This window comes from Phytophthora ramorum (assembly GCF_020800215.1).
Source record: "Phytophthora ramorum isolate Pr-102 chromosome Unknown Phyram_PR-102_s0003, whole genome shotgun sequence".
Classification (NCBI taxonomy): Eukaryota; Oomycota; class Peronosporomycetes; order Peronosporales; family Peronosporaceae; genus Phytophthora; species Phytophthora ramorum.
The window spans coordinates 3,069,184-3,096,933 of NW_027150649.1; the positions used below are offsets into that span (position 1 = coordinate 3,069,184).

Here is a 27,750-nt window from a genome sequence, read left to right on the forward strand (position 1 = left end):
TGATATATATCGGCTCACGCTTCTAGCCGATCTGATCCTCGATAGGTACCTCGGCGCCCCACTCGCCGCCATTTTCGTGACAGGTGGGGCTACAACTACTCTGCTCTGTTACTGGTCCACGAATGACGGACATGACAGCACGAGAATTTTACCACTCGCACGCTATATGAAGACAAAACCACCGAAGATGAGAAGATGAGGATTTGGGGCCAGCTTTAGACTTCCGTACATGGCAAAACCTACTCATACTCAACAATGAAGACGTTTTCCAGGCACTACCAAGTCTAAAACCCATTTTGCATGGGCCAATGTCGCCAAGGCTCGAGCTTATTCGGTTCCCCAAGTCGTGGCGAAGATGTCTATTGCCCTGAAAACCTCTCGGCGGAAGACACTGGCACGAGTAGCAATTCGGAACCAACAGATTTTGCTGTGTTCCCGAACGCACGCGGAAGACTCTATCGAACGTGCATCGATTCAAGAGAGGTATGGACAACAAGCCCAATTAGGTTGGTATCATCCACTCGTTCTTAAAGCAACAGTAGCGTGAGGCTGCCCACCTCTCAATTGTCGTTGTCTGGCGCTTGAAAGTGCCGATGTTGAAGTGAATCGTATCAGCTATCGGCCCTGCACAACTTTCTTAACATTTAGGTTAGTACTCGTCCCATCTCTTCTACTTTGTATTAAGTTGTACTGGTCCAATAGTGTCTTTGATCCACGTACCGTCAACAACCTACTAAGTCCGACGTTGGTTTCACCCGCGCCCCCTTACCGGCACAATCCAATTGCGCACTAAGCGGCAACTTCCAAGAGGACGAGAGCATGGCACAGTACGGCAAGGCTGCTTACTGGGACGAACGCTACACCAAGTACGCCCAGCTCTCTTCCCCTCTCCGCACTATCGATCCATGACGCTCTCGCTGCGATCCGCCACAAATCGCCGAGATATCAAGGGAAACCTCCACTTCTAATACTAATATTATAAACATTATATAATGTTTTAGGGACTCAGAGCAGTTCGACTGGTACCAGCGCTACGGCGGCCTCAAGGAGCTGCTGAACCAGTATGTGAAGAAGACGGACGCGGTGCTCATGGCTGGCGCCGGCAACTCGCGGCTGTCGGAGGAGATGGTGAATGACGGCTACCAGAAGATCATGAACGTGGACGTGTCGGAGATCGCCGTCAAGCAGATGGCGGCCAAGCACGAGGACCGCGTCGAGTCGCTGCAGTGGCAGAAGATGAACATGTGCTCGCTGGACTTTGCGGACGAGACGTACGACGCCGTGGTGGACAAGGGCACGATGGACTCGGTCCTGTGCGGCGAGGGCTCGACGGCCAACGTGGCCAAAATGTGCCAGGAGGTCCACCGCGTGCTCAAGCCCAACGGCGTCTACTTTATCGTGTCGTACGGCGTGCCAGACAACCGGCTGAGCTACCTGGAGAACAAGGAGTTGCAGTGGAAGGTGACGGTGCACACGGTGCCCAAGCCCACGGTGAGCGCTGTGCAGGTCTCGGAGGCCGACGCCAACGCCGTACACTACCTCTACGTGTGCCAGAAGGGCGTCAAGACCGAGTAGAGATCTGCTTGGATCGGCTTCCATAATATATCGGAACTCTCGAGGACTCGAGGATGCTTTTATGAGAGGCTGGGTCTTACTTTTCTGTCGATGTAGATGGTGCAAGATGAGGAAGGAGTTTGACACTAACGTTTTCGATTTTGTAGTGGGGTTGTCGTAGATTGGACTCCTTTTCGTAGTTGGGTGGGTCGTTGGAGTTGCTCCGAATAGCATTAGACGAAGTATGTGTTTCTTCCTCTTGAACCGAAGGCGTGGCTTCTGTTTCCGCTTAGAGCTCTGACATCTCGAGACCCAAATGCTTTGTGAGCGGCGGATGAAGGTGCCGGTTGGCCTTGCGTTCGTTACACCCGGGCACGGAAGCGAAGAGTTCACCGCGCGTCTTTAGGGTGAGGACCAACTCATATGCGCCGCAGAATCGACACAACAAGTTCCTAGGACGGATGAAGATACAGCAATCGATGAGAGTTTTGGCTCCAAGCCTCACTTGCTGAATTTCTACGGAACGTAGACGTTCGTAAACATTACTGAGGTCGAGGTCGTTTACTAACTACACTTGATGCTGCAAGGGCCTATTTCCAGGGTCAGGCGTGTATTGAGACGATTTTACCAACTTGACTGTGGCATCGTCACAACCTGTCTTCATCGACGAGAGTGACTCCCAAGTAAACCTTCGACGCTCCCGGCGCACTACAAGAATGAAGATAGCGCGGGGCAGGTCGACGCAACTGGGAGCAGGTATCGTGTATCTTATCCCAGAGGCGATTGCCCACGAAATTGCTGGCACATCCGGGCAAGCCAAAAAGTTTCTGAGGGCTCATTCAAAGCACGTGGGCGTGCCAGTTCAAGCCACGATTCTCAAGCTGTTCAGACTCAAACTCTGCAAGCACAAACAGAAGAGGTTGGCTTCTTCGTATGAACACCCCAGTATTAGTACTATAACAGCTAAGCCCTCAACCTGGTATTCGAGAATCCCCCACGCATTAATGCCGATGCTCTCCAAGAATCATTGAACCCCAAGTGCTGTCGACAGGTGTGGACGTCTCAACTGCAGCAGACCTTGACCACAGATTCTCAAGTGCCTAACCCAGTGTACATGTAGTACTTCTAAAACTATCTAACAACCTCATCTTGCAAACGAGCACTTTGCGTCCGCAACTGCTTTATCCCGTCACGACGTTGGAAGGAGGGATGGGATCTCTAAGCTCGATTTGGAAGTGCTCACTCCATGAAACCCCCCATCTACCTACAGGAGACGGCAAAACCTGAGAGAAGAGTCTCTTGCGACCCTGATTAAGCCTGTGGCGTGATTCTCCTCTCCCCCATCGTTGGAGCTCACCGTGCCACGAAACAAGCGTAATTTGATGGTTCTGGAGTCTCCGTTCGTTTTGTCGTGATGGTTCGCAGTAAAATCCACCCTAACGATGCCAAGGACGGCCCACAAAGCGTCTTGGTAAATTTTGACGCTACCCCCGTTGCTGTCGGCGGCGGCCCATCGCCAAATGTCATACTGCAGAATTCACGACAAAAGGCTGACGAGAGCTTTCTGACGGGTTGTCAGGACCTCTACCACGGCGTTATCAGACCAATTGTACGGACTTACAAACGACTACCGTGGCTTACGAGGAAGACGATCAGGGCGGCGGTGCAGCTCTACATGGTGCTTTACATATTTTTCACGGTGCCTTTCCGAATCGCCTTCTACTACGACCCGCATCCAAGTCACAACTCCCAGGCGGACCACTGGACAAGCGACCTCAGTATATTTACTGCGCTTGATGTCTTCGCGGACTTGATCGGCTTGCTCGAGTTTGTGACGTTCTGCGAGGAATGGAAGACCGCATTCTACGAGTTATCGACGTTGACAAGTTTACACTCCACGAAAGGGAGGAGCGACACTGATCAGCTCAATACTGCCAAGCTACTGGCTCGTCGACGTTCATCTGCTACTAACTTTCAGCTGGGGAGAGTAAATTGGACGATTTCATCGATTAAGCCGCTGTCTTCGATGCCCTCTGACGACGCGAATCAAGTCAACTCGCAGCAAAGCTACATGCTTGCGCGCAATGTAGAGCTTGCACTGGAAATCATCGCGCTCATACCGATAGAGTTGGTCCCAGGTGCATTGGGGGCATTCAACATGCTTCACCTCGCGAGAATCACTAAACTCTGCCGATTGTACAGGCTACGGCGCTGTATTGCGAGCATTGTCAAGTTATACTCGGATCGTTCCTGGGTCCAGAACCTTTCTTCCTCTGGCGTCGATACTTTGGTGCGTACGATCGGACTCTGCGCGGGTGTGTGCCACTGGACAGCCTGTGCGTATATGTTAATCGGTCATGTGCAGTGTGGACTTCATCTTGAAGCCTGCAGTGAAAACGTGGAGACCAGTTGGGTCGTTCGTGACCGTCTTTTTGGAGCTTCAGTAGCGCGTAAGTACGGCCGCACACTGTACTGGGCAACGCGAACGCTTGTGTTGCTCGGGTACGACGACGTGACTCCAGTATCGACTGCGGAGACTCTCTACGTCGTGTTTGTAGTCATTATGGGTGCGCTGTTCGGTTCGTCACTACTTGCCAACTTCCTGTTTCTTTTCCGAGTCCGGAACGCGCGGTTCGCGGCGTACTCAACACACGTGGACAATGCTCGCGAGTACATGCGTTTCCAGAATATTCCTCGCTCGGTACGCCAACAAGTGACAGAATACTTTAACTACTCCTGGAACACGCATCGCAGTCTGGATAGCGAAGAGGCTTTGAAGCTTCTGCCTCAGCACCTTCAGTCCAAGGTCATCACTACGCTTCGAGCGAATCGCATCGCGCAGGTGTGTTTTCTCATGAAAGAAAGCGTTGAACTGATCAATGAACTTGCCCTTGCTCTCGACCGGCGAGTATATTCCCCAGGAGACCTGATCATCGAGCCGAAGGTCAACGCTCAAATGTTCTTTGTCATCCGCGGCCAAGTGGTGGTGTGTTCTTTCACCGGAGCCAAACCGAACGAGTGCAAGACGGGGGATTTCTTCGCAGAGATGTGTCTCCTCTTTCCAGAAATGTACTTGCAAAAAGCCATTGCCAAGACCTTTTGTGAAATGTACGTGCTCACAAAGGCAAAGTTCGATGAAGCGCTCGCTGAATACCATCATGGAAGGGAAAAGGAGGTACGCCTGCGCATGGCTGAGACGCTGGAGAGATACATGATGCAACTTCGCAAAACGAAAAAAATACTCGGGCTTCAGGATGGGTTTGAGAATTTGAGCGGGCGGGCCTCGCTTGGTCGATTTTCTGTCGGGAGGAGCTCAAAAGGCCGAAGTAAGAGCTCACTGGCGAGAAGTATTACATCACTGGGGCGCAGCTCCGTTGGAAAAGGCACCACTAGCGCCACTAACGCTCGAGAGTGGAAAAATCACACTCATTGGCGCTATCCTGGCTCTTCCTTTCGAATGCTTTGGGATACGACACGTCTGGTTTCTATTGTCTACGTTGGGTTTGAAGTACCTTACTTTGCTGTGTTTATCTCCATGACCGAAGGGCGGCACATGTTTGTTGTGGACTCAGGAATCGATCTACGCTATGCCGTGACAATGCTAGTCGAAGTGTTTTTCACGCTCGACCTCATTCTGCGCTCTCGATACTTTGCCTACATGGATCACAGCGTCATGTTGGGCATCGTTCGGCCCGATCTCATTTTCGCAGCCTACAAGAGCAACGGGTTCTTTCTCGATTTACTGGCGTGGCTTCCCGTTGGCGTCGTGCTGGACTCGCTCCCTACCGATTCCTTTCAAATTTACTCATCAATCATTCGTTTGCTCCGTTTGCTGCGGCTCCGATCTCTTCGTGGCCTCATGCAAGACCTCGTGGATCTTTACGGCGCAAGCTCCAAGTTGCACTTAGTTGTATCCCTAGTGCTGGGCGTAAGTCTCATGCTTCACATAGTCGGGTGCGCATGGTTTGAAATGGCCCTGTACCCACCTGACAGCGAGTCCGCGCACGCCAACAGTGCCTTCCTGATATCTGAGCTAACACGCTCCGACTGTCTTAAGCAAGCCACGCAGTTTCAAAACTGTTCGTGGGTGAAGTTTGACTGCTACGCGCACATCGGCATCGACTTTCCGCAGCAAAATCCGGATTCAACGTATCAGGCCAACTTGCCTACCTTCGCTCAGTGTACTGGGCAATGGTGACACTAACAGCAGTGGGCTATGGTGATATCGTGGCGTATTCGACGTCAGAGAGCTATTTCGCTGCATTTTGGGTTTTCCTAGGTGGGATTATCAACTTTGGCGTGATGGGAGCCATGTCAAGTACTATTTCCAACATGATGGCGACGCACCACCATCACATGGAGAAACTCAACACAGTGAATAGTATCATGGAGCGAGTGAATACCTCGAAGCGGCTGAGTGGTGAAATTCGCCGGTTTTACCATCAACAATTTGTGGGGCACAAGCAGGCTTACGAATCGCAACTGCTTTCACATTTACCGGATCAATTGTGCTACGAAATCTCATCCTTATTACACTCGAAAGCTGTCAAGAGTGTGGCGCTTTTTGATTCTGCAAGCATTGAATTTTTGCGCGAAGTTACGGGTAAGTTTCGGAATCGGAGCTTTCAAAACGGTGAAACCATTTGTCTGGAAGGGGACGTCTGTCGCGAGTTCTTTGTGTTTCTGAAATGTAGCAAAATCAACGTGTTCTACCGATCAAGGCAAGTACCAATTCGTGCTCTTCACGGTGACGATTGCTACGGTGTGAACGAATTCTTGCTAAACCGGTCTCATCCAGCAACTCTAATTGCTGCCTCCCACGTTCACGCTTCTGTTATGTCTCACGAACAATTTGACGGTATTCAACGCAAATTTGCAGATGATCTTCGCGATATAAAAGAAGAGGCACAGACACTCTGGGTGGAAGAGAGAGCCTTCATGAAGCGAGTGATGACCAACTTGTCCAAGATCAAGTTGCAGCCTCATTTGCTTCATACGCCAAGCCTCTTCTACCAGCGGGATAACTCGTTCGCCAGAGACGAAGAGGAAGGCCAGAATCTATACACCATGTCCGACTCGTTTACAACAGCTTGGAATGCTTTCGTCACGTGTTGGAACACGTACAATGCTGCTTTCGTCATTTTTCGCATCTGTTTCCACTCGCATCTTCATTTTTCCAGCAGCATCAGCACTGCGGTGTGGGTGGCTGATCTCAGTTGCGATGCAAGTTTCGCAATGGACATCTACTTGCGACTCTACTATTTCGGCAACTCGGAAGTTGGTATCCAGAACCTTTTGGAGAGAAAAGAGATAGACAAACAATATCTACGCAGCTCAGCGTTCAAGTGGGATCTGTTTGCGTCGTTGCCGATCTACACGCCATTTGCCAGTGGGTCGATGATCACCGGGTTGTGCCGGCTACCGCGGTTGGCTCGTTGTGTCGACTTATGGACTTACCTAGACGACGTTATCGTGCACATTCAGCAGCATTTCGCTTCTCACAACGTATCAGCCTACTTGAGCCCTCTGAAGCTGATGATTGTTCTTGTTCTCGTAGCACACTACGTAGGATGCATCTTCTTTTTGATTTCAGAGCGGGAGTGCTTGTATCTGGAACGGTGCTGGATGGTGCACGATCCGCTGCTGCATGAATACCACGAATCGGTTCCGATCCTCTACGCCAAGACATTTTACTGGGCGATTACTACGTTGTTGCTTGTGGGCTCGCGAGAAATTGTGCCTCGGGGAATGGCAGGCACGCTCTGGACGGGCTTCACGTGTTTGTGCTGCACATTTGTCATCGGTCACATCGTGGGCGAAATCTCAGAGCTCATTCTCGCGTTGGGCAAAGAAACCAAGCAGTACAAGAACCGCATTGCTAGCTTCGAGAACTTTGCAAAGGAGCACGAGTTATCGTCCACGCTTCGTGAGCGCGTCACGTATTTCTTCCGCGTGGAATTTGAAGAGACGAAAGGCGTCAGCGTGTGCCATTTGGTGCGCGATTTGTCGGCTAACCTTCGGCTGAAGTTCGTCCTTGAAATTTACGGCCGTTCTATCGAAAAACTACCGATAAGGAGCTTTCTCACGCCAACGCAAGTGAACAATCTCGCACTACGACTGCAACCTGAATTGTTCATCCCGGGCGACAACATTCTCGTTGAAGGGACTTTCGGCAGTCAATTATGCTCTCTCCGCAAAGGAATGGCCGCAGTGTACTGGACAAAGTCTGTTGCAAGCGTAGCTGTTCTCGCGGAAGGAGCGTTTTTCGGAGAGATTGCCTTCTTCCTGCCAAACCAGAGACGTCTTGCCACGGTGCGAGCCACAACATCATGCGAGGTACTCCACATCACAAAGAAAGATTGGCAAGAGCTCTGGATACCGGATGATGACTCGTCAGACAGCAACATTCAGAAGCATGCGCATCATGCAATTCTCGGGTGGGTAAACTCTCGATTGCAACGTTACCAGCAAGGCTGTCTTCGCACTGCTAGCAGAGCCACAAACACCATGACAACGGTTAAGAGGCCAAGTATTAAGTCGATCGCAAAGTCACTGATCAGAAAATCATCAAGAAATCCTCCAAAGGAACGCGATCCAGCGATCCCATCGGATCGCATCGAAAGCAGCCAAGGGCATATCTTACTCTGGGCCCCCACCCCACCACGCAAATTGTCCAAAGTGGACATTTGCCGGATGTTCGTATCTCCGACCTTACAGCTCCTCGAGAAAAAGGCCGAGTACCTGCTCTCTAAGACCGCTGCGTGTGCTCAGCCCTCGTCCGAAAAAGAGTCCTCTCGACACCATTCAGGACATCCAGTTCCGTACAGCATTTACCACTCCAGATCCAGAGCCCATCCGTTCTGTTGTTTCGGAGCAAGCAGTGTGAGTGTGTCTGCAGGGGGATCTAACAAAACGGACGACTTGCGCCAGCGCCAATTCATCCTGGACCTGAACCCGGTAAACGAATATCTGGGTGCCAGCCTCGGAGCTGACAATATCCGGGAATTGGAGACTGAAAGTTGGGCACGTTTCAAGCTCCTCGCAGCCTTGCAGCACGTTGTCAGCAGGCTTCTCAGTGATTTGATCCCTTCGGAGGTTGGTCGTACGGAGGCAGCCCCACAGATACATATTCCGATGAAGGCGAAAAATCACAAACAGTTGCGGCCATTCCGTTTTGACGAACGTGCCCGTCGGAAATGGAGCGCTGCTATTATGCAAATGGTATCGTCCGTCAGCAGACGCAAAACCATTGCACACGAGGCAGCGTTTGCTATAGCAGAAGCTTCGCCAACACCACGGCCTAGTGCAAAAATTACGCCAGTGCGTAGACGAAGTTTCCCGGCTGTTCTTTCTCAAGCGCAGGAGCAACATAAAGTGAAGTCGGCCAAGTCTACCTGTAGACAACACAACTTAGTTCGAAGTCGCTCACTCCCATTCTTTGGCGATGATTTTTTCTCGGACAAGCAACACTTCAGAGGGTACTACAAGCTGACTAACGACGATCGCAAGGGAGGGGCCGGCATCGACTTTGAGATTTTACAGCGATGCCAACGTCCTCAATATGCGTCGCAGCTGCACTGGTACCATCGCTATCGCCGCTGGAAGAAAGATTGGAAGGGACCGCCAGTTCTCCGTTCGCATCCAAAGCAGAGGATAAACCAAATATCCCCGCTACGTGAGGACATTAAACTTGCCCAGACTCACCGCCCTGGAAACACACGCTCGGAGGTTGTAGACACAGAACCCCTCCTGATTCCCAACCAGCAGATTCTTCGAGCTGCTATCAGTGATTTCCAGTCGAAGCTGTTTATCAAACGTGTTCAACACTTGGGGAAAGCGTGGGACCTGACCATCCTTCTTGCAACGATATACTACGTGCTTGTTACACCGTTCAAAGTGTGCTTCTCGCATGAAGTAACCATGCTATCCGATCACGTGCTGAGAGGCTGGTCAGGGCTAGAATTTTTCTTTGATGTACTGTGCGTGGTAGATATCATCTACAAGGTTTTCCACGCCGCGCCCACGACCAAAGGTCTTGCCCTGACAACGACGATCAAATCGGGCGCTAGTCTATGGCATTCGCTTGTCTACAACTCGGAGTTGCGTAGTGAAATCATAGCGCTGCTACCGTTGGAGTTACTCCTGCTTGCTGTGGATATACGTTTGCCTAGCAGTCATCTCCATCTGCGCTCTGAGGCCGCAAATGCGACGTGGTGGATCACCCGTTGGGTTCTGCGGCTCAATCGCATGCTGCTTGTTCGACGAATCCAGCCTCTATCAGAGGAATTGTTCCAGTTTGCAATCCAAGATCTCAAGTTACCTGTAAGCGAGGCGTTGCTTTATTTCCTTCGGGAGCTAACCACGTATCTCTCGTTGGGCCATCTTCTGGCCTGCATCTGGTTCCTTACCAGTGAGATAGCACTGTGGTACTACGGAGTTTCTTGGTTGTCGACACCTGGCATGTTGGTGTTCTCCTCCACCGAGACTACTAGTACCGACTTGGGCGAATCTCATCGTGCGCTCCAAGAGATAGTATCCTCCGGGTTTACATTCGATGGTATCTCTCTCGCCCGCGCTTATTTGCGTTCTCTGCTCTTCGCGATGGAGTGCATCTCGACGCTCTTCTACGGTGACATAATCTCCATGAACCCGCTCGAGCTGGTAGTAGAGATCGGCATCACGTTCTGGGCCATCTACATCTACGGTGCTCTTATCGGTGCCCAGGGCGAATGGATCGATTCCAAAGCGCGACAAGAAGCTGCTTTCGAGCAGAACCTGGCGGAGCTACAGCATTTCCTGGACCAGAACGACGTACCAAAGGGCCTCAAACGCCAGGTGAAGGCCTACTACGCACGAATCTGGAGGCGGCACCAAGGAAAACCCGAGTTTGCTGCCGTGGCAAACGTTTCCCGAGCACTGTACGGGGACGTGATCTCGGCAACTCTGCACGACTTCGCCTCTCAAGTTCGGGTGTTCCGGGTTCTCGACGAGACCTTTTTGCGAGGACTTCTCGTATGTCTCGAGTACGTCGTGTGCTCAGAAGGGGAAGAAGTCGTGTCCAAAGGCGACATGGACCGCAGCATGTACTTTGTCGCGCAGGGTCGTATTCTTGTGAGGATGGATTCGGGCGAATCCATGCGTGAACGAGGTGAATTTTTCGGCGAGTTCGCTCTGCTGTACGGAATTTCACGACTCGAGACGTGCACGTCTCTCACTGTGGCCGAGCTGTATCGCCTCGACCACGAGCCGTACGAGCGACTTTTGCTCGATTTCCCGGGCTACCGAAGACGCAACAAGCAGTCATGGACGACGTCTGCAGACACCAACCGATCGGCACTGCGGGCCGAAAATTACGCCGGCAAACGACAAAATACCGCCACCACCGTCATCGGGATGGCCCCCATCCTCGCTCGCCGCGAGAGCGTGCAAAAGATGGATGCGGTGACGGCCCACAACATCGAAAACGAGGTGCCGCACACGTACGTGTACAAGTCCACGATGGAGATGATGGCGCAACTGCAAACGATGCACCCGGAGGAAGCCAAGAGCTTGATTCTCAAAGTTCGAGCTGGGTCACGGAAAAGATTGAGCAGGGAGCATGCCGGGGGAGAGTACGACGAATAGCTCGAGTTGAGAGGATACACTAGAGGCAATGCTCTGGGCTGCGAGGACAGTTGATCGCGGGAATTGACGCATCTTCTACTTGGACGTTGGCTTTTGTTCTCAAGTGATGTTTCACAAAGTGTAGGAAAAGTGTAAAACACTACATGTAGCGAAGGGAGCTGACCTTGCTCCCGAGGGTTTCTTGTCGTGGTGTATGGATTAAAAGCAAAAGTGAGAGCTGCTGCTCAGTCCAGACATGGGAAGGTCTGTCCGTGCAGTTCTCAAGTCTACTCTAAAGCTCTGCACTACCAGCCATAGTTTACACCACCTATTCAACATTGTTCTCATAAGCATCCGCAGCCAAGAGCAATTCGAAGGTGTTGTTGGGTACGCCCCGAGGCTTCGAATTGCTCTGTACATATAGACACTATTTTGGTGTTAGTCGGCCGTCTATTTGATGTTAAAGTTTGATTTCTATAGACGCCTTTAGGCAGTTCTAAAAGATCTGCCTGTCTTCCTCGAAGATTTTTTCACTTCGGTCTTTCCTTCGATCTTGCATGTGGTGGGTGTTCCATATCCGTTACAGCGGATCCTCTCTGAGGTCTTGTTCGGTCGATATGGGTCTTCACGCCAAGGCGAGTATTTCTTGCTCTTGCACGGTAAGCATCCGTATCCGCTAGGAAGGGTTAACCCTCTCGGGCACAGCTGCGGTCCCACCGTCGGTATCGGGTCTTCACGTGTAGAGTAACCAGCTCTTAACTCCGTTTGGCTCCGTTTCCGCTATATGTGGGCCTTGCTGAGGTCCTTCTGCTGTCGATAAGCGGGCCGTCATGTCAAGAGGTTCGTATATGGACTGCTGTGTTGCACTCTGGGGAGGGGAAATCGTGAGCATAGAGGGGTCCCATCTCCTCTGTGCTTGGTGCTTGAACGAGAACGCGAGGGGCTCACCAGGCCCGAGGCGTCTTGGTGTGTGAGATCTTGAACACGTGGGGGGTCACCGGGCCCTCCGTGCTTTGGTGTTTTGTCGACTTTGCCGAAATCGACGGAGGGTCTTGTTTGTGAGGTGTCGGAACTTGCTTGTGGATGACGGTTCTGGAGGTTGTAGTTGCTGTAGTTGAGGCGGGGTGTTGAGGGCAAAATGCAGAATGGTTATATTTTTTGTTTTGTTTTCGTGCCCTGTTGTTTCTTGCTTTCCTAGGGCTCCGCTCTAGGAACGACACCTTTCAATACATACACTAAGTCTTGGTTGTCTTCTTCAACCTCTTGATTATGGTCGTGGCGATGCTCGCCGTTGGCTTGAACGCTGGGTTCGCGTGGGTTGCAGATTTGCAACATGAAGCGCATTGCTGGCAACCTGATAGTCTGTTGCACGAGCATGGGCTGCGAAAGCTTTCCTGTTGACGCCACCACCATCAACGAGTGTGTCATGGGTTGTTGCCGGTGCGACTCGACTTGATTGTCCGCGAGTCCGAGCGCTAGCGTGGCTTGCGTTGCGCGCAGCCAAAGGCTGACATGTTTGGGTTGCGTAAGCGCGATGGTTCACCATGTCAACGCGCCGTGGTACGTGCTTGTCTGGAGCGCTCCGAGGGTTACCAGGTCCTCGGTGCGCCTTGGCGATTTAATTTTTCTTCTTGGGCACTACGGGGCCGCCAGGTCCGTTGCGTCTTGGTGTGGGTCTTGGACACACGTGGAGGTCACCAGGTCCCACATGCTGCGGCGATGTTGATATCAGTCTTGGTGGCAGACACCAGGCACGGCGCTGCGTCCGTGCCCGGCGTACAGGAACACCCCATCTCCCATTCCCGGCCCCACGTTGGGGGGACTTCGTCCGAGAAGCGAGATCTTCCGAAGAGGCGCTGGAGGTATTCTTGAAACCACTTGTGCCGGAGGCCGCAAAAAGCGAAGTGTACATATAGACACTATCAAAATCAACGAGTTCGCACTGCGTGGCCTGCCCCAACTCAGCCTCTAAGTCCTTGATTTGACCAGGCGCGGTATCTGAGTGACGGGGAAATAACTCGTTGCAGCGCTCGCCTTGTTCGCTCGCTAATCAAACATCCCCGCCAAATCGGCGAGCGTCGAAAATCAGTGAATACGCAGAGTGAGACCCGCCAAATGGCCACTAAGCTTACATATACACTTACAGTAGGCTTTCATGAAAAATGAGTGGGCCGAGTGCTTATCCTCTCACATAAGGTATTATGCATGTAATTCTTCATACGAGAGTATGTATTAGTTACTGCGCCGCCCACTGCGGTCTCCATCCAGTAATACATGACTAGAGCTGTAAAATACTTTTATATTTATCTGCAGTTAACTGCGGGAAACGCTACTTAAGTACTTAACCAACTAAATAACAACTATGCATGACATCCACCCTCGTGCCGAATACGAGACTTACATATGTAATCCCACTGGGACGTTTACTTGTAGGCACGGGTAAAATTTCCGTCCATAGCAAATCGTGAAAGATATTTGACGTGCATTTGACGTAAGTTACCGTCAACCAGGACTACCACAGTTCATAGTCTGAATTTGAGGCTACAAACGTGCAGCAGAAGCATCTGTCGAAGCCGAAATTGTCGGCGTCTCGAAGGTGGACGGCAAGCGAAGTGAGCTAACTTCTTTGCATGTAGTACAACCGTATTGGCCAGCACTCATATACGCGGGCTAGTGGGGCTAACAGCATCTGGTTACTTTAATGTAGGTACGTCTTGAGCGATTGCAACTAACGGCATTTCAATACATCTACCGATTAACGCCTGCAAGGCGTGCGAGGTGGTGACCACCATAGCTGTGTTGGTCTTGCTGGCCTTTCCGTCTGGCACCACACTCATCCGACTGTTGTGCATCAAGAGCACTTAGTAAGTGATGTGCGACGGGAATCTCTTTTACGTCAACAGGTTTTACGTCCCCATCCTTAAATCCCAGACGGGAGAATCCGTGGTGATCGGGGGGTTATGTTCCAACTGACTACTATTATAGTATATTTGTGTCAGAAGTAGGGGTGGAGACGTTCATGCAAATGTCAGCATCCGTGGTGATTTCAAATTAACATGTAAATGCAGAAAGCATGCCCACCACGTTTTCTGACACACAAATTCGCTATGTGTGCAGCCTTCTTATGGAGGTGTTCTCTATCGTCGCGAAGCAGCACGTGCAGCCGTACGTATGCCCCCACACGAGACTTCAAATCAGTTCGAGGTCGCTGGGTGTCGACTCTCGCATTCAACAGCATTCTAGGCACGCCTGTATACAATGAACGCTCTTATTCTTCGTGCCCGAAGCCTACAAATATACATTGCATTTCTCGAAGTAGGTGAACAATATGAATACCCGTAACCAATTGCGTTCCAAAGCCTCCACTAGGTTTGATGACCGCCACCCGAATAGTTAGCATGCTCCGACGACTGCAAGCGGACACCACTGCAGAAAATGCCCGCAGTCTCGAACGCCTTTGCGTCTTTTCAGCTCACTAGTAACGAGCAAGCTGTCGTACTTCACTGTAACTTACTACTTGCAGCTACTCGCTGCCACCGAGTAAGCTTACACCAATAGCCAATACAGTAGCCAATTCAGCACATGATCTATGGCTGGACACGCAACCACGTCTTTTGTCAATAAGTTCGTCTGTTGGCATTATGGTTTTGTTCACAACGCCTTCTATAGGTTGTCCTTGCTGCCTTTTGGTGGACCACTAGGAAGCATTTCCAAAAGCGCCATGGGGAGACCTCGCAGTGGTGAGACTGAGGAAGAGTCAGGTGCCGTGGAGACTATCACTGATTTACTTGACCAGCTAAGCGAACTTGGTGCCGCTGGAAGGTCAGTGACGACCGACGACGAATACGAAAGTAGCTCAGACGAGGAATTCTGACTCAATTCATATTTAATGACCACTTGATTCACCTACGCGGACGCGTTAAAAGAGAGGGTTTTTTCTGTGCTCTCGGCCTATGTCAGGCTGACCACGCTTGTCCTGCCTGTGTAACGGTACACTGTACATATTGTCAACTTCCCAGCACACGATAACCACCAAAAGAAGTGCGTATCCCCCATTTGTCAGGTCTGTACCCTCAATTCGCAATTTGCAGCCCAAGGCACGATCGTCCATCTTCTCCTTTTCCACGACATCAACCCAAGAAATCCATGCGTCTGAGCTACGTTCTGTTTGTAGCGGCGGCCGCTCTCGTCGGGACGCTCGATGCTACGTCGGCAGCTAGCGGGGCCACACTTTCCAAGTTGAGCACGGCGAATGCTGAGAACATCGGAGGCGGCCACCGATTCCTAAGGAAGCACAAGGTTGAAGACGACGACACGGGTGTCGACGAAGAAGAAGAAGAGAGAGGCTGGCTCGCGAGTAAGACGGTTATGGCGAAGTTTGCTGTGGCGCATACGACGAACAACATGGGCGAGATGCAGAAGATTCTTCGTGAAGTTCAAGATTCCGCCACTATAAAATATCTCTACACCTGGGTCAAACCCATGCTCACGCGTCATTTCACTGACTACGACGAAGCGATGGGGCCTGAAAAGTTTCAACTTATGATAGCAAATGCCGAAGGCCTGTCTGATGATTTGACGGGGATGCTGACTGCGGCGTATTCGAAGTACTATGCCGCAACCTATCTTAGGTAGGTCTAGCTCGAGACTAGCAACCTCAATTGCTTTCTCAATTGAGTTTTGCCTGTATTATTTTTTTTTAGTACTCCACAATATATTACTGTAAGCAGGGGCTGTAAACCGTTTGCTAGTGTAAATCTAGCGAACACATCGACAGTTCTTCTCTGGTTTCTCTCGAAGCTCTCTCGATAAATACTGACTAAACCCTGCATGGCATCAATTGCTTAGCATGGTCAAACATTCGAACGCGCCACTTACGTGAGCTGTGGAATTTCCAAGCATGCCTAACTCCAGAGAAACCTAGCTTTCACTGCATCAAATCCTCCAGTACTTTGTATTTGCATGCTGCTTTCGTGGCTTCGAATTGGTAACGACGCGAACAAGTTGACGAGCTGTAAGTGTCATGGTACGCGAAAACTACATGTGGCAACACATGTAGCATACACGAGTATTATGCTTATTGTAGCAGGTAGCTGTTACTACGCGTTGGGATGACCTGAAGGAGGCGTTGGGTAAACTGTTCTCTATTTCACTCGTGCTGGGAGAATTGAGTAGAGTGTAATTCGAAGTAAAACGACAACATACATTCGTACTCAAGTTTCTAATCCTGCACGGAATGGTACTCTTGTGGATTGAACCAGGACATTTAAAGTCTTAGAGGACTTATTAAACGTACTGCAGCAAACCCCGGCATCTCAATTCTGTGATTCAGCGACAAAGGACCCATTGATGCAACCAGAACTGCAAGTGCTCTGCGCACTATTGACGACAGCGATAATGTTGGTGGTATGAGAACCTGCAAGGTAAAGGCAATCAGCGGGTGAGGAGAGGTGCGCGTTACTACGATGCATTTCGGCATTTTAAAACTACTGCTACTCTGGGTCTCTTTTCGAGCTAGTTGAAAGAATATACCAAGCTGGCAACGCGTGCCCCAAAGTATGCTCATAGATCCCTTGTCGATCGTGCATCCGTCGTCCTCTCTCCTTACTTAGCTTTAGAAATCGCCTGTTTGGGTTCTGCATCTCCATCAAGCTATCGACGCCACTTCATATCGGCGGCTAACAAATTTTTGCATTCCGCTAAATCTCATCTGAAGAATAGGGAGCGAATTGCATTTGCTTGCCGAAGAAATAATTATTGTTGCAACAGACAGAATTTACAGGTCTAATCACTCCTGAAGGCAGGAAAACGAGAACTGATCAAGTCTCTGTCGACACACTTGTCACTGTCAAAATTATTTACTGCTCGCTTCCAACTCTACAGTCTTCTGGTCCACCGGATGATAGCACGCTCTACTCGCTGCTCACTATCATCGGAACCAGTACTGCTGTTAGTGATGTCTAGTCGCGCGCGCGAGGCAATTGAGCAGAGGCTCAAACTGCTAGCTGGGCCGACTACCTGGAGTTGCGTCCGGGTGGACCCCCTTCACGTTAAACGTTCACTGCATTTCCTCTGTGTAGGCCACGAGATATCCAGACTGCATTTTGCCGTACCCCGCAGGAGTGAAAGACACAACGAAGACGGCGCCATCCTCCATACTGTACGGGGACAGCACTCCTTCAGCGGGATACACTGAGAAAGCACTAGACGTTCTGCTAAAACCTCAGCGAGAAAAGCTGCAGCCTGTCTGCGAAGTTAAAAACTCACGGACGAAGTCTGGTTGATGCTTGAAAGCATGTCGACCACAGGTGGGTCACCTGCATCCAAAGAGACATCAAATCGCCACAACCCTCCGCTGTACTTCATCACTTAAAGCGCAACGGATCTCCAGTATAAACGCACTAAGAGAAGAAGTCGAGCTCGAATGAATCGGCAAGGGTGTGACGGTCAATGAACGTTTAATCGCAGTAGGCATGATTGTGGGGCCGAACCGACCGGCGTTGATCTCCCACTCGACCGTGAAGGTCTCGCTTGTTAATGTCGGGTGCTGCACGGGTACCTCTACTCGAGCTCTGCGAATTCGTCACCGCCGTGAACGACCAACTCTGCGCGAGTTTCACCCATTGCACGGAACCTGAAGGAGGCCAAAACTTTCTAGAAGGACACGACGCTTTTTGAGCAGCATATCGAACACGGGCGATGCGCTTCCACTCTCACAGCGACTGTTTCTTGGGGTCCAAGCCTCCCTCGTTGTGGTGATATTGTGATATCTGCTGTTGAATTTGCCAGAGTGATCGCTACGTTGGTCTGACTACGTGCCCCCAGCACTTGGACAAGAAATCTCCTTCTGAATTCGTCGCCTCCACAAGCCACGCGGATCTCAGTGCCACCACCGCCAAACCAAGTTCACAGAGTGCCAGCGTCAACCGACACGCGCGTCGTGCCATCAGCGGAACTTTCAGAGCAGATCCGTTTTCCCCTTGAGCGGCAGAGCATCGTGGACAATGGACACTGAGCCCTGGGGGCAAAGAGACCGTCGCGTTCTCGGTCCGCACAGGTCCCGACCTCGTAGCAACACGCGAAAGGGCGACGCGTGTGGCGGAGGCGCCAACCGGAAGCGCAAGACGCGGTTGCTGGCGTTCCGAACACTCAAAGTCGCGACGTAGCATGAACCCCGTTCAAAGGCTGAAACTCGATAGCCATCAGCGCAGGGATGCATACATTGAGCTCGGGACTAGTTAAGTTGAACATCCTCTTCCTACTCTGCTCTTGGCTTGTCCTCCGAGCCTCCGCCTACAACCTTAAGCCATCAATACCTCTCCTGGAGCCCTCATCAAGGTTTGTGGCGTTGGCACTTTCATCGTCCAGATCGGTGTCGAAATTTGCGCTGTTACATGTAGCAGGCACAGAAAGTGAAACCCAGCAGTTCATCAACTGTGATGTCGAAGCGGCCACTGGAAGGGGATTGCGAGGTCATCGAAAGCACTTCAAAAGAACTGAAGCGAGTAGAAACTTGTGAGATAGCCAATGGAGACGATGACACAGTACGGTGAAGTCGCACAGATCAGATCTGCCTTGTGGCTTTGCATTTTCAGTGTAGACCGTAAAGCAGCTGAGTTCGACTAAAAGCGTCAGCCCAGCAAAGACCCTTTAGAATGCAGATTAGAAGGCGATTGTAACCTACAATTTGTAGGAGCACACACAAACACAAGAACCCGAAGAGAGCAGATACATGTAACTACCCAACGAGATGCTATGTCAACGATAAAATACACTCATGCATTGTTGCTGGTAAATGGGAAAAATAACGCGGTGAGGGGATGCGAGGCTGAACTCTCGACCCAGCAGTGCTCTCTGTCTCGTATTCAGCTCATTAATGCATGTGTAGACTACATTGGGCAGCACGCCCAGCTTACATTGATTCTGCTGAGCGACGCCTAGCACTTCCTTCTCCTCCTGTGTTTCTCCGGATCTTTTCCTCGAAATTCAAATCTTCAGTTGTCGACGGGATCAACTCGCTCTCAAATAGCCATGCGCCTTGTCTCCAGACTCATACGATAAATTGGTGTTCATGCTTTCACAGTCGTGGCTGCCACTAGTGCTGGCCGTAGAGTTCTCTATCGAGCCTTGCCAACAACGCTAAAATCTGCATCATGGCCATAGACTCACGGAAATTTCAGCCAGTCTGTGTGAAGTAGCAAAAGCTCACTTGCGAAGTCTGTTCATCGTATTTATCTATGCCAATGTCAACAAATACGTAACCAGTTAGTATTCACTCCAGACATGGCCTAGTAGTGCGGCTATCTCGGACACAGATAATACAAAACGCTAGCGCTCTACCCATTGTAGTTCTTCCTTGGCTGCCTCGAGTACCTTGTCCGAGAGACTAGCGACCTCTTGCTCGTGGATGTGGAGCTCCTCTTGCAGAGATTGAACAGAGAGGTGCTCGTAGCGTTTTATCTGTCCTTCAACGTCTCGCAGGTGAGCCAACTCCGCTTGAAGTGCCTGGATCTGCATCTTTCGCTGTCGAGATTCGTCCTGGAAGCAAAAGTAAATGTGAGCCCAGAGCCAGCCATTGACAAGAGGTACCAGTTCTCGACTTACTTTCCTGCGCTTGCGAAAGCGACGCGACGCTACCTGCATCCGTAATTTGCGGCGAAGTTCACGAAACTCGGCGGAATTCATGACGTGCACGTGTTGGCCAGACGGCAACACATTCGAAGCCGGAGACGGTCTTTCGTGTGGTGATGGCTGAGCCTGCGCTGGTGGTGAGACGACTGGGATGTTAATTGGGACTGAAGCTGCCAGTTGATTCACTACACAATCAGTCGTGGTCATGTGCGAGGCTTTTGTCTCGATACCCAGCACTCTCGGAGACCTAAGACGTACAGCAATATTGGTAAACAAACTGCTTCGACTCAAACCATTTCGACACTTACACTACAGGTAACAATGAAGGCAATAGATCAACCTGCTCGGTAGGCTGTGGCGGTGAAATCGTACGTGCTGAGGTCATGCTGGAGCTTGAAGGAGAATTAAACAAAACACGATGAGAAGAACACTAGTTAGGATGTTTGCCCTACCAACCAACGCAGTGCACATTCGGATATTGACGCCGCCTCTAGCCGGAAACCGGAGGAAGTGTCTACAATGCAACTCAGTTGTGTAAGGGACAAGGGCTGCATACATTGACTTCTGCATGTGCTGAGCGTGGCCTATTGCTGAGTCTTCTACTTGTTTCTGCGGTTTCCCGTCCTCATTGTACGAAAATGCGTTCATTCCTTCCTGCATACCACCATCGACCAAGTCACCTTCGTGATCTGTGCCTCCAGGGGGACCATCGTCGCGTCCTATCGCGATGGAACTGTCGCTGTCAAAAAGGCTGCATCTAGCCATGGAAACACTATGTTCTTCGCTGCTGCTGGGGCTGTCTGCAGCTAGTATCTCCAGAATTTCCTCCATCATCTGTCGGTCACTCATCTCAGGACTACAAAGCTTTGTCGGGGCCTGGCAGGACACCCGAGCCCTTCAGGCCGAAAGGTGAAATGAATGAGGGGGAAGCTGGCCTGAGCCGAGAGCTGCGACAGTTCCATGGGCGTTGTGAAATACTATCACTTTGATATCGGCATCTTTCATCTATATCGACGCCGCCTCGCGAGGATATTGCAGCATTGCCATGGGAAGAAGACTGTGCTATGTATTTCTTTTCCACAGCTTAGTGAGTATGGCTAGGATGGAAAATACCCTCACCGCGCATTTCATGTTAATCTACAGTACCAAGTGATTTCCCTCGTCTACCGGGTCTGCAAGCTTGACCGACACATTGGGGCCGTTCATCGAAGCAGCAACCCAATTGCAGTGATACGAAGCGAAGAGGAAAAACTGCCTACGTCCCAGGCCATAATTGCCCCATTTTTTGGGATTCACTGCCAATAATATTCATATTCTAAAAACAAATTTCAGATCGAACTTAATGGGTAGAACATTAAATGCTCTAAATTTTTAGAATTTTAACTTTCGGTCCAGCTCCGATTTATCGTAAATAAGGGCTCTCCAGGAAAATTAATACGTGTGACCCACACGAAGCCAATGTTAGATTTGTGTATGCCACACCAGTAGTTTCATTAAAGTGCGATACATCAATGATGATCAATTTCGTGCCGAGGAGGGCATCGTTTGGAGGGAGAAGTGCGGGCGGTAACTGAGTGGTGATGTCTTCCTGCTGATAGGCACAGCATGCATTCGTGCACTAAATGTTGCGGTACTTCCACCCGTACTGCCTGGATAACCCGGATCTTTCGACTTCCAGAGAGTGTATATGCTGACTAAAGACGTGTTGGAGCGAGGCGCAGCGCCGGCGGTGGTTGTCGCTTGTCCGCCGAGCCCATCGAACTCGGAGTACCAATCTTCGTCTCGGCTAAAGGTGCTCGGGGAATTTAAGTTCATCCGATCGTACTACATGAACAGCTGCCTCATTGACTCGCCGATCGGGAATTCACAACAGTGGTTGATTTTTTTCGAGAGCCATTGTGGTGGCCGAGCAGTCCCGAATTACGTCGAGTTCGGGACGGCTACTAAGCGTGAGGCGGAACACCAGCGACTGCAGCTGGCGCTGGGCAGTACAGCGGACGAGAGCCACGCGACGGTGCGGCACTTCCTGCCGGCTCAAGACGCGGTTGTTCGCGCTGCTGGACTTCGAGCGCGTCGTGCAGGAGCTCGATACGCTAGGGTAAAGATGGACAGTCCACACAGGCTCGGTCCGTGCTTGCCGCGAGATCGACCGCCGCAGCTCCAAAGTCTCGCCGAGTGGTACCAATACGCTGATCCAGTCACTGGCGTGTCGGAATCATCCACCTGACCTGAACTCGACGCCCAAGCACAAAGTCCTCTCGCCAAAAACTATGGTCTAGAGCCACCGCCCCGCTTGGCGAGCGAAGTGGATCAAGTTCATAGCCACCCAGGCTTTCGTACGGAGCTACTTTGATGGTCAAGGCTATATTGCGCTGCCACCGCTTGTCGACAGAAGGTGTACGAGAATCAACCTCGTCGTCCATGACAACGTCCGCACCATGACGACCTCTCTGTTCGTGGACGCGTCAAAACTGTTTTGGCACCTCGATGTACTCGTCAATTCCATGCAGTTTGCCACTGAGGCAGTTCGTCGTAGTCTATAAAAGGGATGGTGTCGGACTTGCTCGTGGCAGACTTTCCTGCATCATTGCCATATTTAGGCGCTGTCGGCGTCTCTCGACGTCTGCAGTTGTCAACATAACGGACGCCTCCGCTCCCAATTCCTGTCGACATTCGTGCAAGGCACACACAAGTTCGCGGTGTCCACGCGCACTTCATGTGGTTGCAGCCTCGCTCAGGTCCCTAAAATGGCGAACAAGATTTTCCCGAGCAACGAGCGGCAAGGACCTGATGAACTCCTGGTGAACGGCCCAACTATCGGCAAAAATAGGGGTCCGGCTGTAGGTGTCATACCTGGGAACTCGATCAAGACAACAGCTGGGCGACGACTACAACGACTTGGAAGTCGATTGCTGCAGCCAGTGATCGAAACGTATCGTCTCCTGCCGTGGACAACGAGGCACACTCTCAAGGCGGGCGTGAATCTGTTCGCGGTGTTGTATATTTTCCTGACTGTGCCCTTCCGCCTCGCATTCTACTACGACCCCTACGCGACGACAGACATTGAGGGGGTCAACCAGTGGACGGAAGAACTTACCGTATTTGCTGTCGCAGATGGTATCGCTGACGTCTTCGGACTGTTCCAGTTCGTGAGCTTCTACCGTGCCTGGAAGCATGCGCTCGGCCAGCTGACAAGCTCTATCAAGTCCGAGCGCAAGAATAACGTCCACGAGCCCGTCAGAGCCAACTCGACCAATATGCTGGCCCGCACACCCTCTTTACGCAAGCGGCGAGGAAAGACAAGGTGGACAATTGCAACAATCAATGCGTTCTCGTCCATGAAAGAAGGCGTGGTGGAGAAGTTACTCTCACGGCGCAAGAATGTGATTGCCCGTAGCATGGAATTTGTTTTGGAGATTGTGGCAGTTGCACCGGTGGAGATCATCCCACTTGCTTTGGGGGCTTTCAATGCACTACACCTGGTGCGAGTTACCAAGTTATGTCGGCTCTATAGGTTACGTCAATATCTTGCGCGCATTGTTGAGATATATTCGGACCGAGCATGGGTGCAGCATCTAGCATCGACTGGTGTGGATAGCCTTGTGCGTACAATTGGGTTATGCGCTGGAGTGTGTCATTGGGTTGCTTGTGGCTACATGATGATCGCACACGCTCAGTGTGGAGTAAATCTCAGCGCCTGTGACGAGCACGTAGAAACTAGCTGGGTCGTTCGTGACCGCCTTTTTGGGGCATCAATAGCGCGGAAATATGGTCGAACGATGTATTGGTCATCGCGAACCCTTGTGTTGCTCGGCTACGATGATGTGACGCCTGTATCGAACGCCGAAACTCTGTACGTGATAGTTGTGACGCTGATGGGTGCGCTATTTGGCTCTTCAATGCTGGCCAACTTTCTTTTCCTTTTCCGATTTCGCAACGCGCGCTATGCAGCCTTTTCTACCCACGTGGATAACGCGCGAGAGTATATGCGCTTGCAGAATATCCCGCACTCGGTGCGGCATCAAGTGACGGCATACTTTAATTATGCATGGAGTACCCACCATAGTCTGGATAGCGAGGAGGCCTTAGAGCTTCTGCCGAAACATTTGCACTCCAAGGTGGTATCAACGCTGAAGGCTAGCCGAATCAAACAAGTGTGCTTTCTCATGAAGGAGAGCGTCGAATTTACTAATATGCTGGCTCTTGCTCTTGTCCGACGAATTTATTCTCCTGGAGATCACATAATCGAGCCAAAAACCAACGCTGAAACATTTTTTGTGATACGTGGCAAGGTTATTTTATCGGCGTTTGACGGCTCTAAACCAAATGAATGCCAGGCCGGTGACTTCTTTGCAGACAGCTGCCTGCTTTTCCCAGAGCAGTACGACCAGCAAGCTGTTGCGAAAACGTTTTGCGAGGTCTACGTTCTGGCGAAGACCAAGTTTGATGACGCCCTTGCTGAATATTATCGTGAGGGTGTAATTAAAGTGCGCTTACGAATGGCTGAGACTCTAGAAAAACACTTGATGCAGCTTCATAAAATGACGAAGTTACTAGGCATACGAGGTGCTCACGAGAGCGAAAGCAGAAAAGGCTTGATGGGCGGAAGTTCACATAGTCTAATGGTAGAAGATATCCACTCTCATGGCCTTCGACGTAGCGGGTATTGGTGCTTTCCTGGTTCCTCCTTTCGCGTTCACTGGGACTCAGCACGCCTAGCAGCAATTATTTTTGTTGCCTTCGAGGTCCCTTATTTTGCGGTCTTTATCTCCATAAGTGATGGTAACCAAATCTTCACAGTCCAACCTGAAATGGGGGCACGCTACATGTTGACATTACTGATCGAAGTGATGCTTGGAGTAGATCTTGTACTCCGCTCACGATATTTTGCATACTTGGACCTGAATGTGATGTTTAACGTCGTCGACCCGAGCTTGATCTTTGAGGCTTACAAGAAGGACGGATTTTATGTTGACTTGCTGGCGTGGCTACCTGTTGGTCTTCTCCTGGATTCGCTTCCTGTTGGATCAATTCAAGGATATTCGTCTCTTTTTCGGCTTCTTCGATTAATGCGCATACGATGGATTCCAACTCTGCTGCAAGAACTAAGTGATTTCTATGGAACTAGTTCCAAGCTACGCCTTGTCACTTCACTACTGCTTGGTGTCACACTTATGCTGCACTTCGTAGGTTGTCTATGGTTCGAGATGACTCTGTTTTCTCAAGATTTCCATCCGACTGCCGAACTCAGTTCCGTTGCATCCGAGTTAACTCGACCCGAATGTCTTCAGCATGCGACGCAATTTCAGAATTGCTCATGGGTGAAATTTGACTGTTATTCTCACATCGGAACGGTTTTTCCTCGTGAAAATGCCGACTCAACATACCAAGCATCATTCGCGTATTTACGCTCCGTGTATTGGGCAGTCGTGACCCTGACAGCTGTCGGCTATGGGGATATTGTGGCTTATGGAACTGCCGAGAGTTACTTTGCTGCCGTGTGGATTTTCGTGGGTGGCATTATAAACTTTGGTGTTGTTGGAGCTATGTCCAGTACAATTTCCAACATGCTGGCCACACATCACCACCACATAGAGAAACTAATTACGCTCAACACCGTCCTAGAGCGGATGAACATTTCCGATAAACTTAGTGCGGAAATCCGACACTATTATCATAAACAGTTTACAGGTCGTAAGAAGGCATACGAATCTCAGTTGCTTTCTCACTTACCAGGCCAGCTCTGCTACGAAATTTCGTCACTATTACACTCGGAGGCCGTAAAAAGTGTAGCACTCTTTGACTCGGCAAGTATTGAGTTTTTGAAAGAAGTCACCGGCAAGTTTCGACACCGAAGTTACCAAAATGGCGAGACAATTTGCTTGGAAGGTGATGTCTGCCGTGAATTTTTCGTGCTTTTGCATGGAAGCAAAATTAACGTCTTCTTTCGGTCGCGTCGAGTGCCCATCCGTGCGCTCCACGGAGGTGATTGCTACGGTGTAAATGAATTCTTGCTGCGGCGGTCATATCCTGCAACACTCTCGGCTGCTTCTCACGTCCACGCATCCGTTATGACTCGTGAGCAATTTGATGTTATCCAGCGCAAGTTTTCCGACGACGTGAATAATATGAAAGAAGAGGCAGAAGTACTTTGGGCTCAAGATCAAGAGCTTCTTGGGCGTATCGTGGGCAATCTGGACAAACTGAAATTGCAGACGCATTCGATGCACACGCCGACACTTTTTTACCAACGCGAAAGTGCAATCACTTCGACCAGCAGAAACAGGTCAGCAATGTTCGACACTTCGGCGTGGCGTACTCGATTCAAAGTCACATGGAAGACCATCATCTCGTTTTGGAACATGTACAATGCTGCGTTCGTAGTATTTCGCATTAGCTTTCACAGTCATCTACATTTCTCAAGCAGCACAAACATCGTTGTTTGGATCACTGATCTGTGCTGTGATGTATGCTTTGCTGTCGATATTTACCTTCGCCTTTACTATTTTGGCAGCTCTGAAGGTGGTAATCGGAAAAGGATGAACTTCCATTACCTTCGCAGTCCGACATTCAAGTGGGACCTTGTTGCGTCCTTACCCATTTACGCACCTTTTCGAAGCGAATCATTGACTACGGGGTTATGTCGACTACCCCGGCTGGTTCGTTGTGTTGATCTCTGGGAATCCCTCGATGATGTGATTGTTCAGATTCAACAGCGCTTTGCGACCCACAATGTGTCAGCGTATTTGAGTCCCGCGAAATTGATGATCATTCTGGTGTTTGTTGCACACTTCGTCGGCTGCATCTTCTTTTTAATTTCGGAGCGTGAGTGCATCCATGTTGAACGTTGCTGGATGGAGCACGACCATCTGCTGCATCAATATCACCATTTTGTTCCGATGCTTTACGCGAAATCTTTCTATTGGGCAATCACGACACTGCTTTTAGTGGGGTCAAGGGAAAGTGTTCCTCGTGACACTGTTGGCACTCTTTGGACAGGATTCACTTGTTTGTGCTGTACATTTATTATTGGACACATCGTAGGCGAGATTTCAGAACTCATTCTAGAGCTTGGCAAAGAGGCCAAGCAGCACAAGAATCGCATCGCGAGTTTTGGGAAGTTTGCAAAGGATCACGAGCTGCCTGCAGTTTTGCGTGATCGTGTTGGCTTCTTCTTTCGAGAGCAGCTTAAGCACGCCAAGGGCAGTGATCTCCAGGAGGCAGTCCACGACTTGTCTGCTAATCTTCGACTTAAACTCATGCTTGAAGTATATGGCCACGCCATTGCAAATCTCCCTATCTGTAGTTTTCTGACATCAACTCAAGTAAACAACCTTGTGCTGCGACTACGGTCTGAGCTCTTCATTCCTGGTGACAACATTCTCGTTGAAGGAAGCTATGGCAACCGTCTGTGCACACTACGCAAAGGGCTTGCAGCAGCGTACTGGACCAAGTCTGTATCGAGTATCGCCGTGCTTATGGAAGGTGCCTTCTTCGGCGAGATCGCATTTTTTCTACCGAACCAATGTCGACTTGCCACAGTGCGAGCCACCACATTCTGTGAGGTTTTGTATGTATCGAAACATGATTGGCAGGAGTTATGGACTACCAATGGTAATGCTTCCGACAACCAAATTCAAAAGCACGCCTTACATGCTGTTCTTGGCTGGGTAAGCAGCCGGTTGCAACGGTACCAGGTTGCAAGTCTTCGCATTGCCAAGCGTGCGAAGCGTTTGATAATAGCGGGAAGTACCTCAAAAGCAACCTCACCCGATGAAGTGCGTCGCGGAAGTGTTTTTACAAGCCTTTTTAAAAACAACAACGGGATCAATCCGCCGCGCAAGTCGTCGAAGACAGATCTTCGCCGCCTATTCGCATCTCCTCAAGTACAGCTGCTTGAGATGAAGGCCAAATACGTTTTGATAAAGACTGAAGAATTTGCTAAAAAGTTCAGTCCAGCTA

General features: G+C 50.5%; 7 protein-coding genes across 7 annotated transcripts; 6 read left to right on the top strand and 1 right to left on the bottom strand.

The window, feature by feature from the left end:
* Positions 1-819: 819 nt before the first annotated feature.
* Positions 820-1,575, top strand: KRP23_4097 (eEF1A lysine and N-terminal methyltransferase; the record flags this gene model as incomplete). The annotated part of the gene is made up of 2 exons (XM_067889021.1): positions 820-866; positions 1,002-1,575. 2 exons carry the CDS (start codon positions 820-822, stop codon positions 1,573-1,575), a joined length of 621 nt encoding a protein of 206 aa, XP_067748215.1.
* A 2,323-nt stretch (positions 1,576-3,898) lies between these two features.
* On the top strand, positions 3,899-5,752 carry KRP23_4098 (cGMP-gated cation channel alpha-1; the record flags this gene model as incomplete). Its single annotated transcript, XM_067889022.1, has 1 exon — positions 3,899-5,752. The coding sequence occupies one exon, from the start codon at positions 3,899-3,901 to the stop codon at positions 5,750-5,752; it is 1,854 nt and encodes a 617-aa protein (XP_067748216.1).
* Positions 5,753-6,492: 740 nt separating this feature from the next.
* KRP23_4099 (Cyclic nucleotide-gated cation channel) lies at positions 6,493-11,178 on the top strand (the record flags this gene model as incomplete). The annotated part of the gene is made up of 2 exons (XM_067889023.1): positions 6,493-7,991; positions 9,030-11,178. The coding sequence occupies 2 exons, from the start codon at positions 6,493-6,495 to the stop codon at positions 11,176-11,178; spliced, it is 3,648 nt and encodes a 1,215-aa protein (XP_067748217.1).
* A 4,125-nt stretch (positions 11,179-15,303) lies between these two features.
* On the top strand, positions 15,304-15,792 carry KRP23_4100 (RxLR effector protein; the record flags this gene model as incomplete). The annotated part of the gene is made up of 1 exon (XM_067895844.1): positions 15,304-15,792. One exon carries the CDS (start codon positions 15,304-15,306, stop codon positions 15,790-15,792), a length of 489 nt encoding a protein of 162 aa, XP_067748218.1.
* A 3,693-nt stretch (positions 15,793-19,485) lies between these two features.
* On the bottom strand, positions 19,486-19,842 carry KRP23_4101 (uncharacterized protein; the record flags this gene model as incomplete). The annotated part of the gene is made up of 2 exons (XM_067889024.1): positions 19,486-19,695; positions 19,762-19,842. The coding sequence occupies 2 exons, from the start codon at positions 19,840-19,842 to the stop codon at positions 19,486-19,488; spliced, it is 291 nt and encodes a 96-aa protein (XP_067748219.1).
* Positions 19,843-21,475: 1,633 nt separating this feature from the next.
* Positions 21,476-22,015, top strand: KRP23_4102 (uncharacterized protein; the record flags this gene model as incomplete). Its single annotated transcript, XM_067889025.1, has 1 exon — positions 21,476-22,015. One exon carries the CDS (start codon positions 21,476-21,478, stop codon positions 22,013-22,015), a length of 540 nt encoding a protein of 179 aa, XP_067748220.1.
* A 520-nt stretch (positions 22,016-22,535) lies between these two features.
* KRP23_4103 (uncharacterized protein) lies at positions 22,536-25,314 on the top strand (the record flags this gene model as incomplete). The annotated part of the gene is made up of 3 exons (XM_067889026.1): positions 22,536-23,171; positions 24,126-24,275; positions 25,231-25,314. The coding sequence occupies 3 exons, from the start codon at positions 22,536-22,538 to the stop codon at positions 25,312-25,314; spliced, it is 870 nt and encodes a 289-aa protein (XP_067748221.1).
* Positions 25,315-27,750: the final 2,436 nt, after the last annotated feature.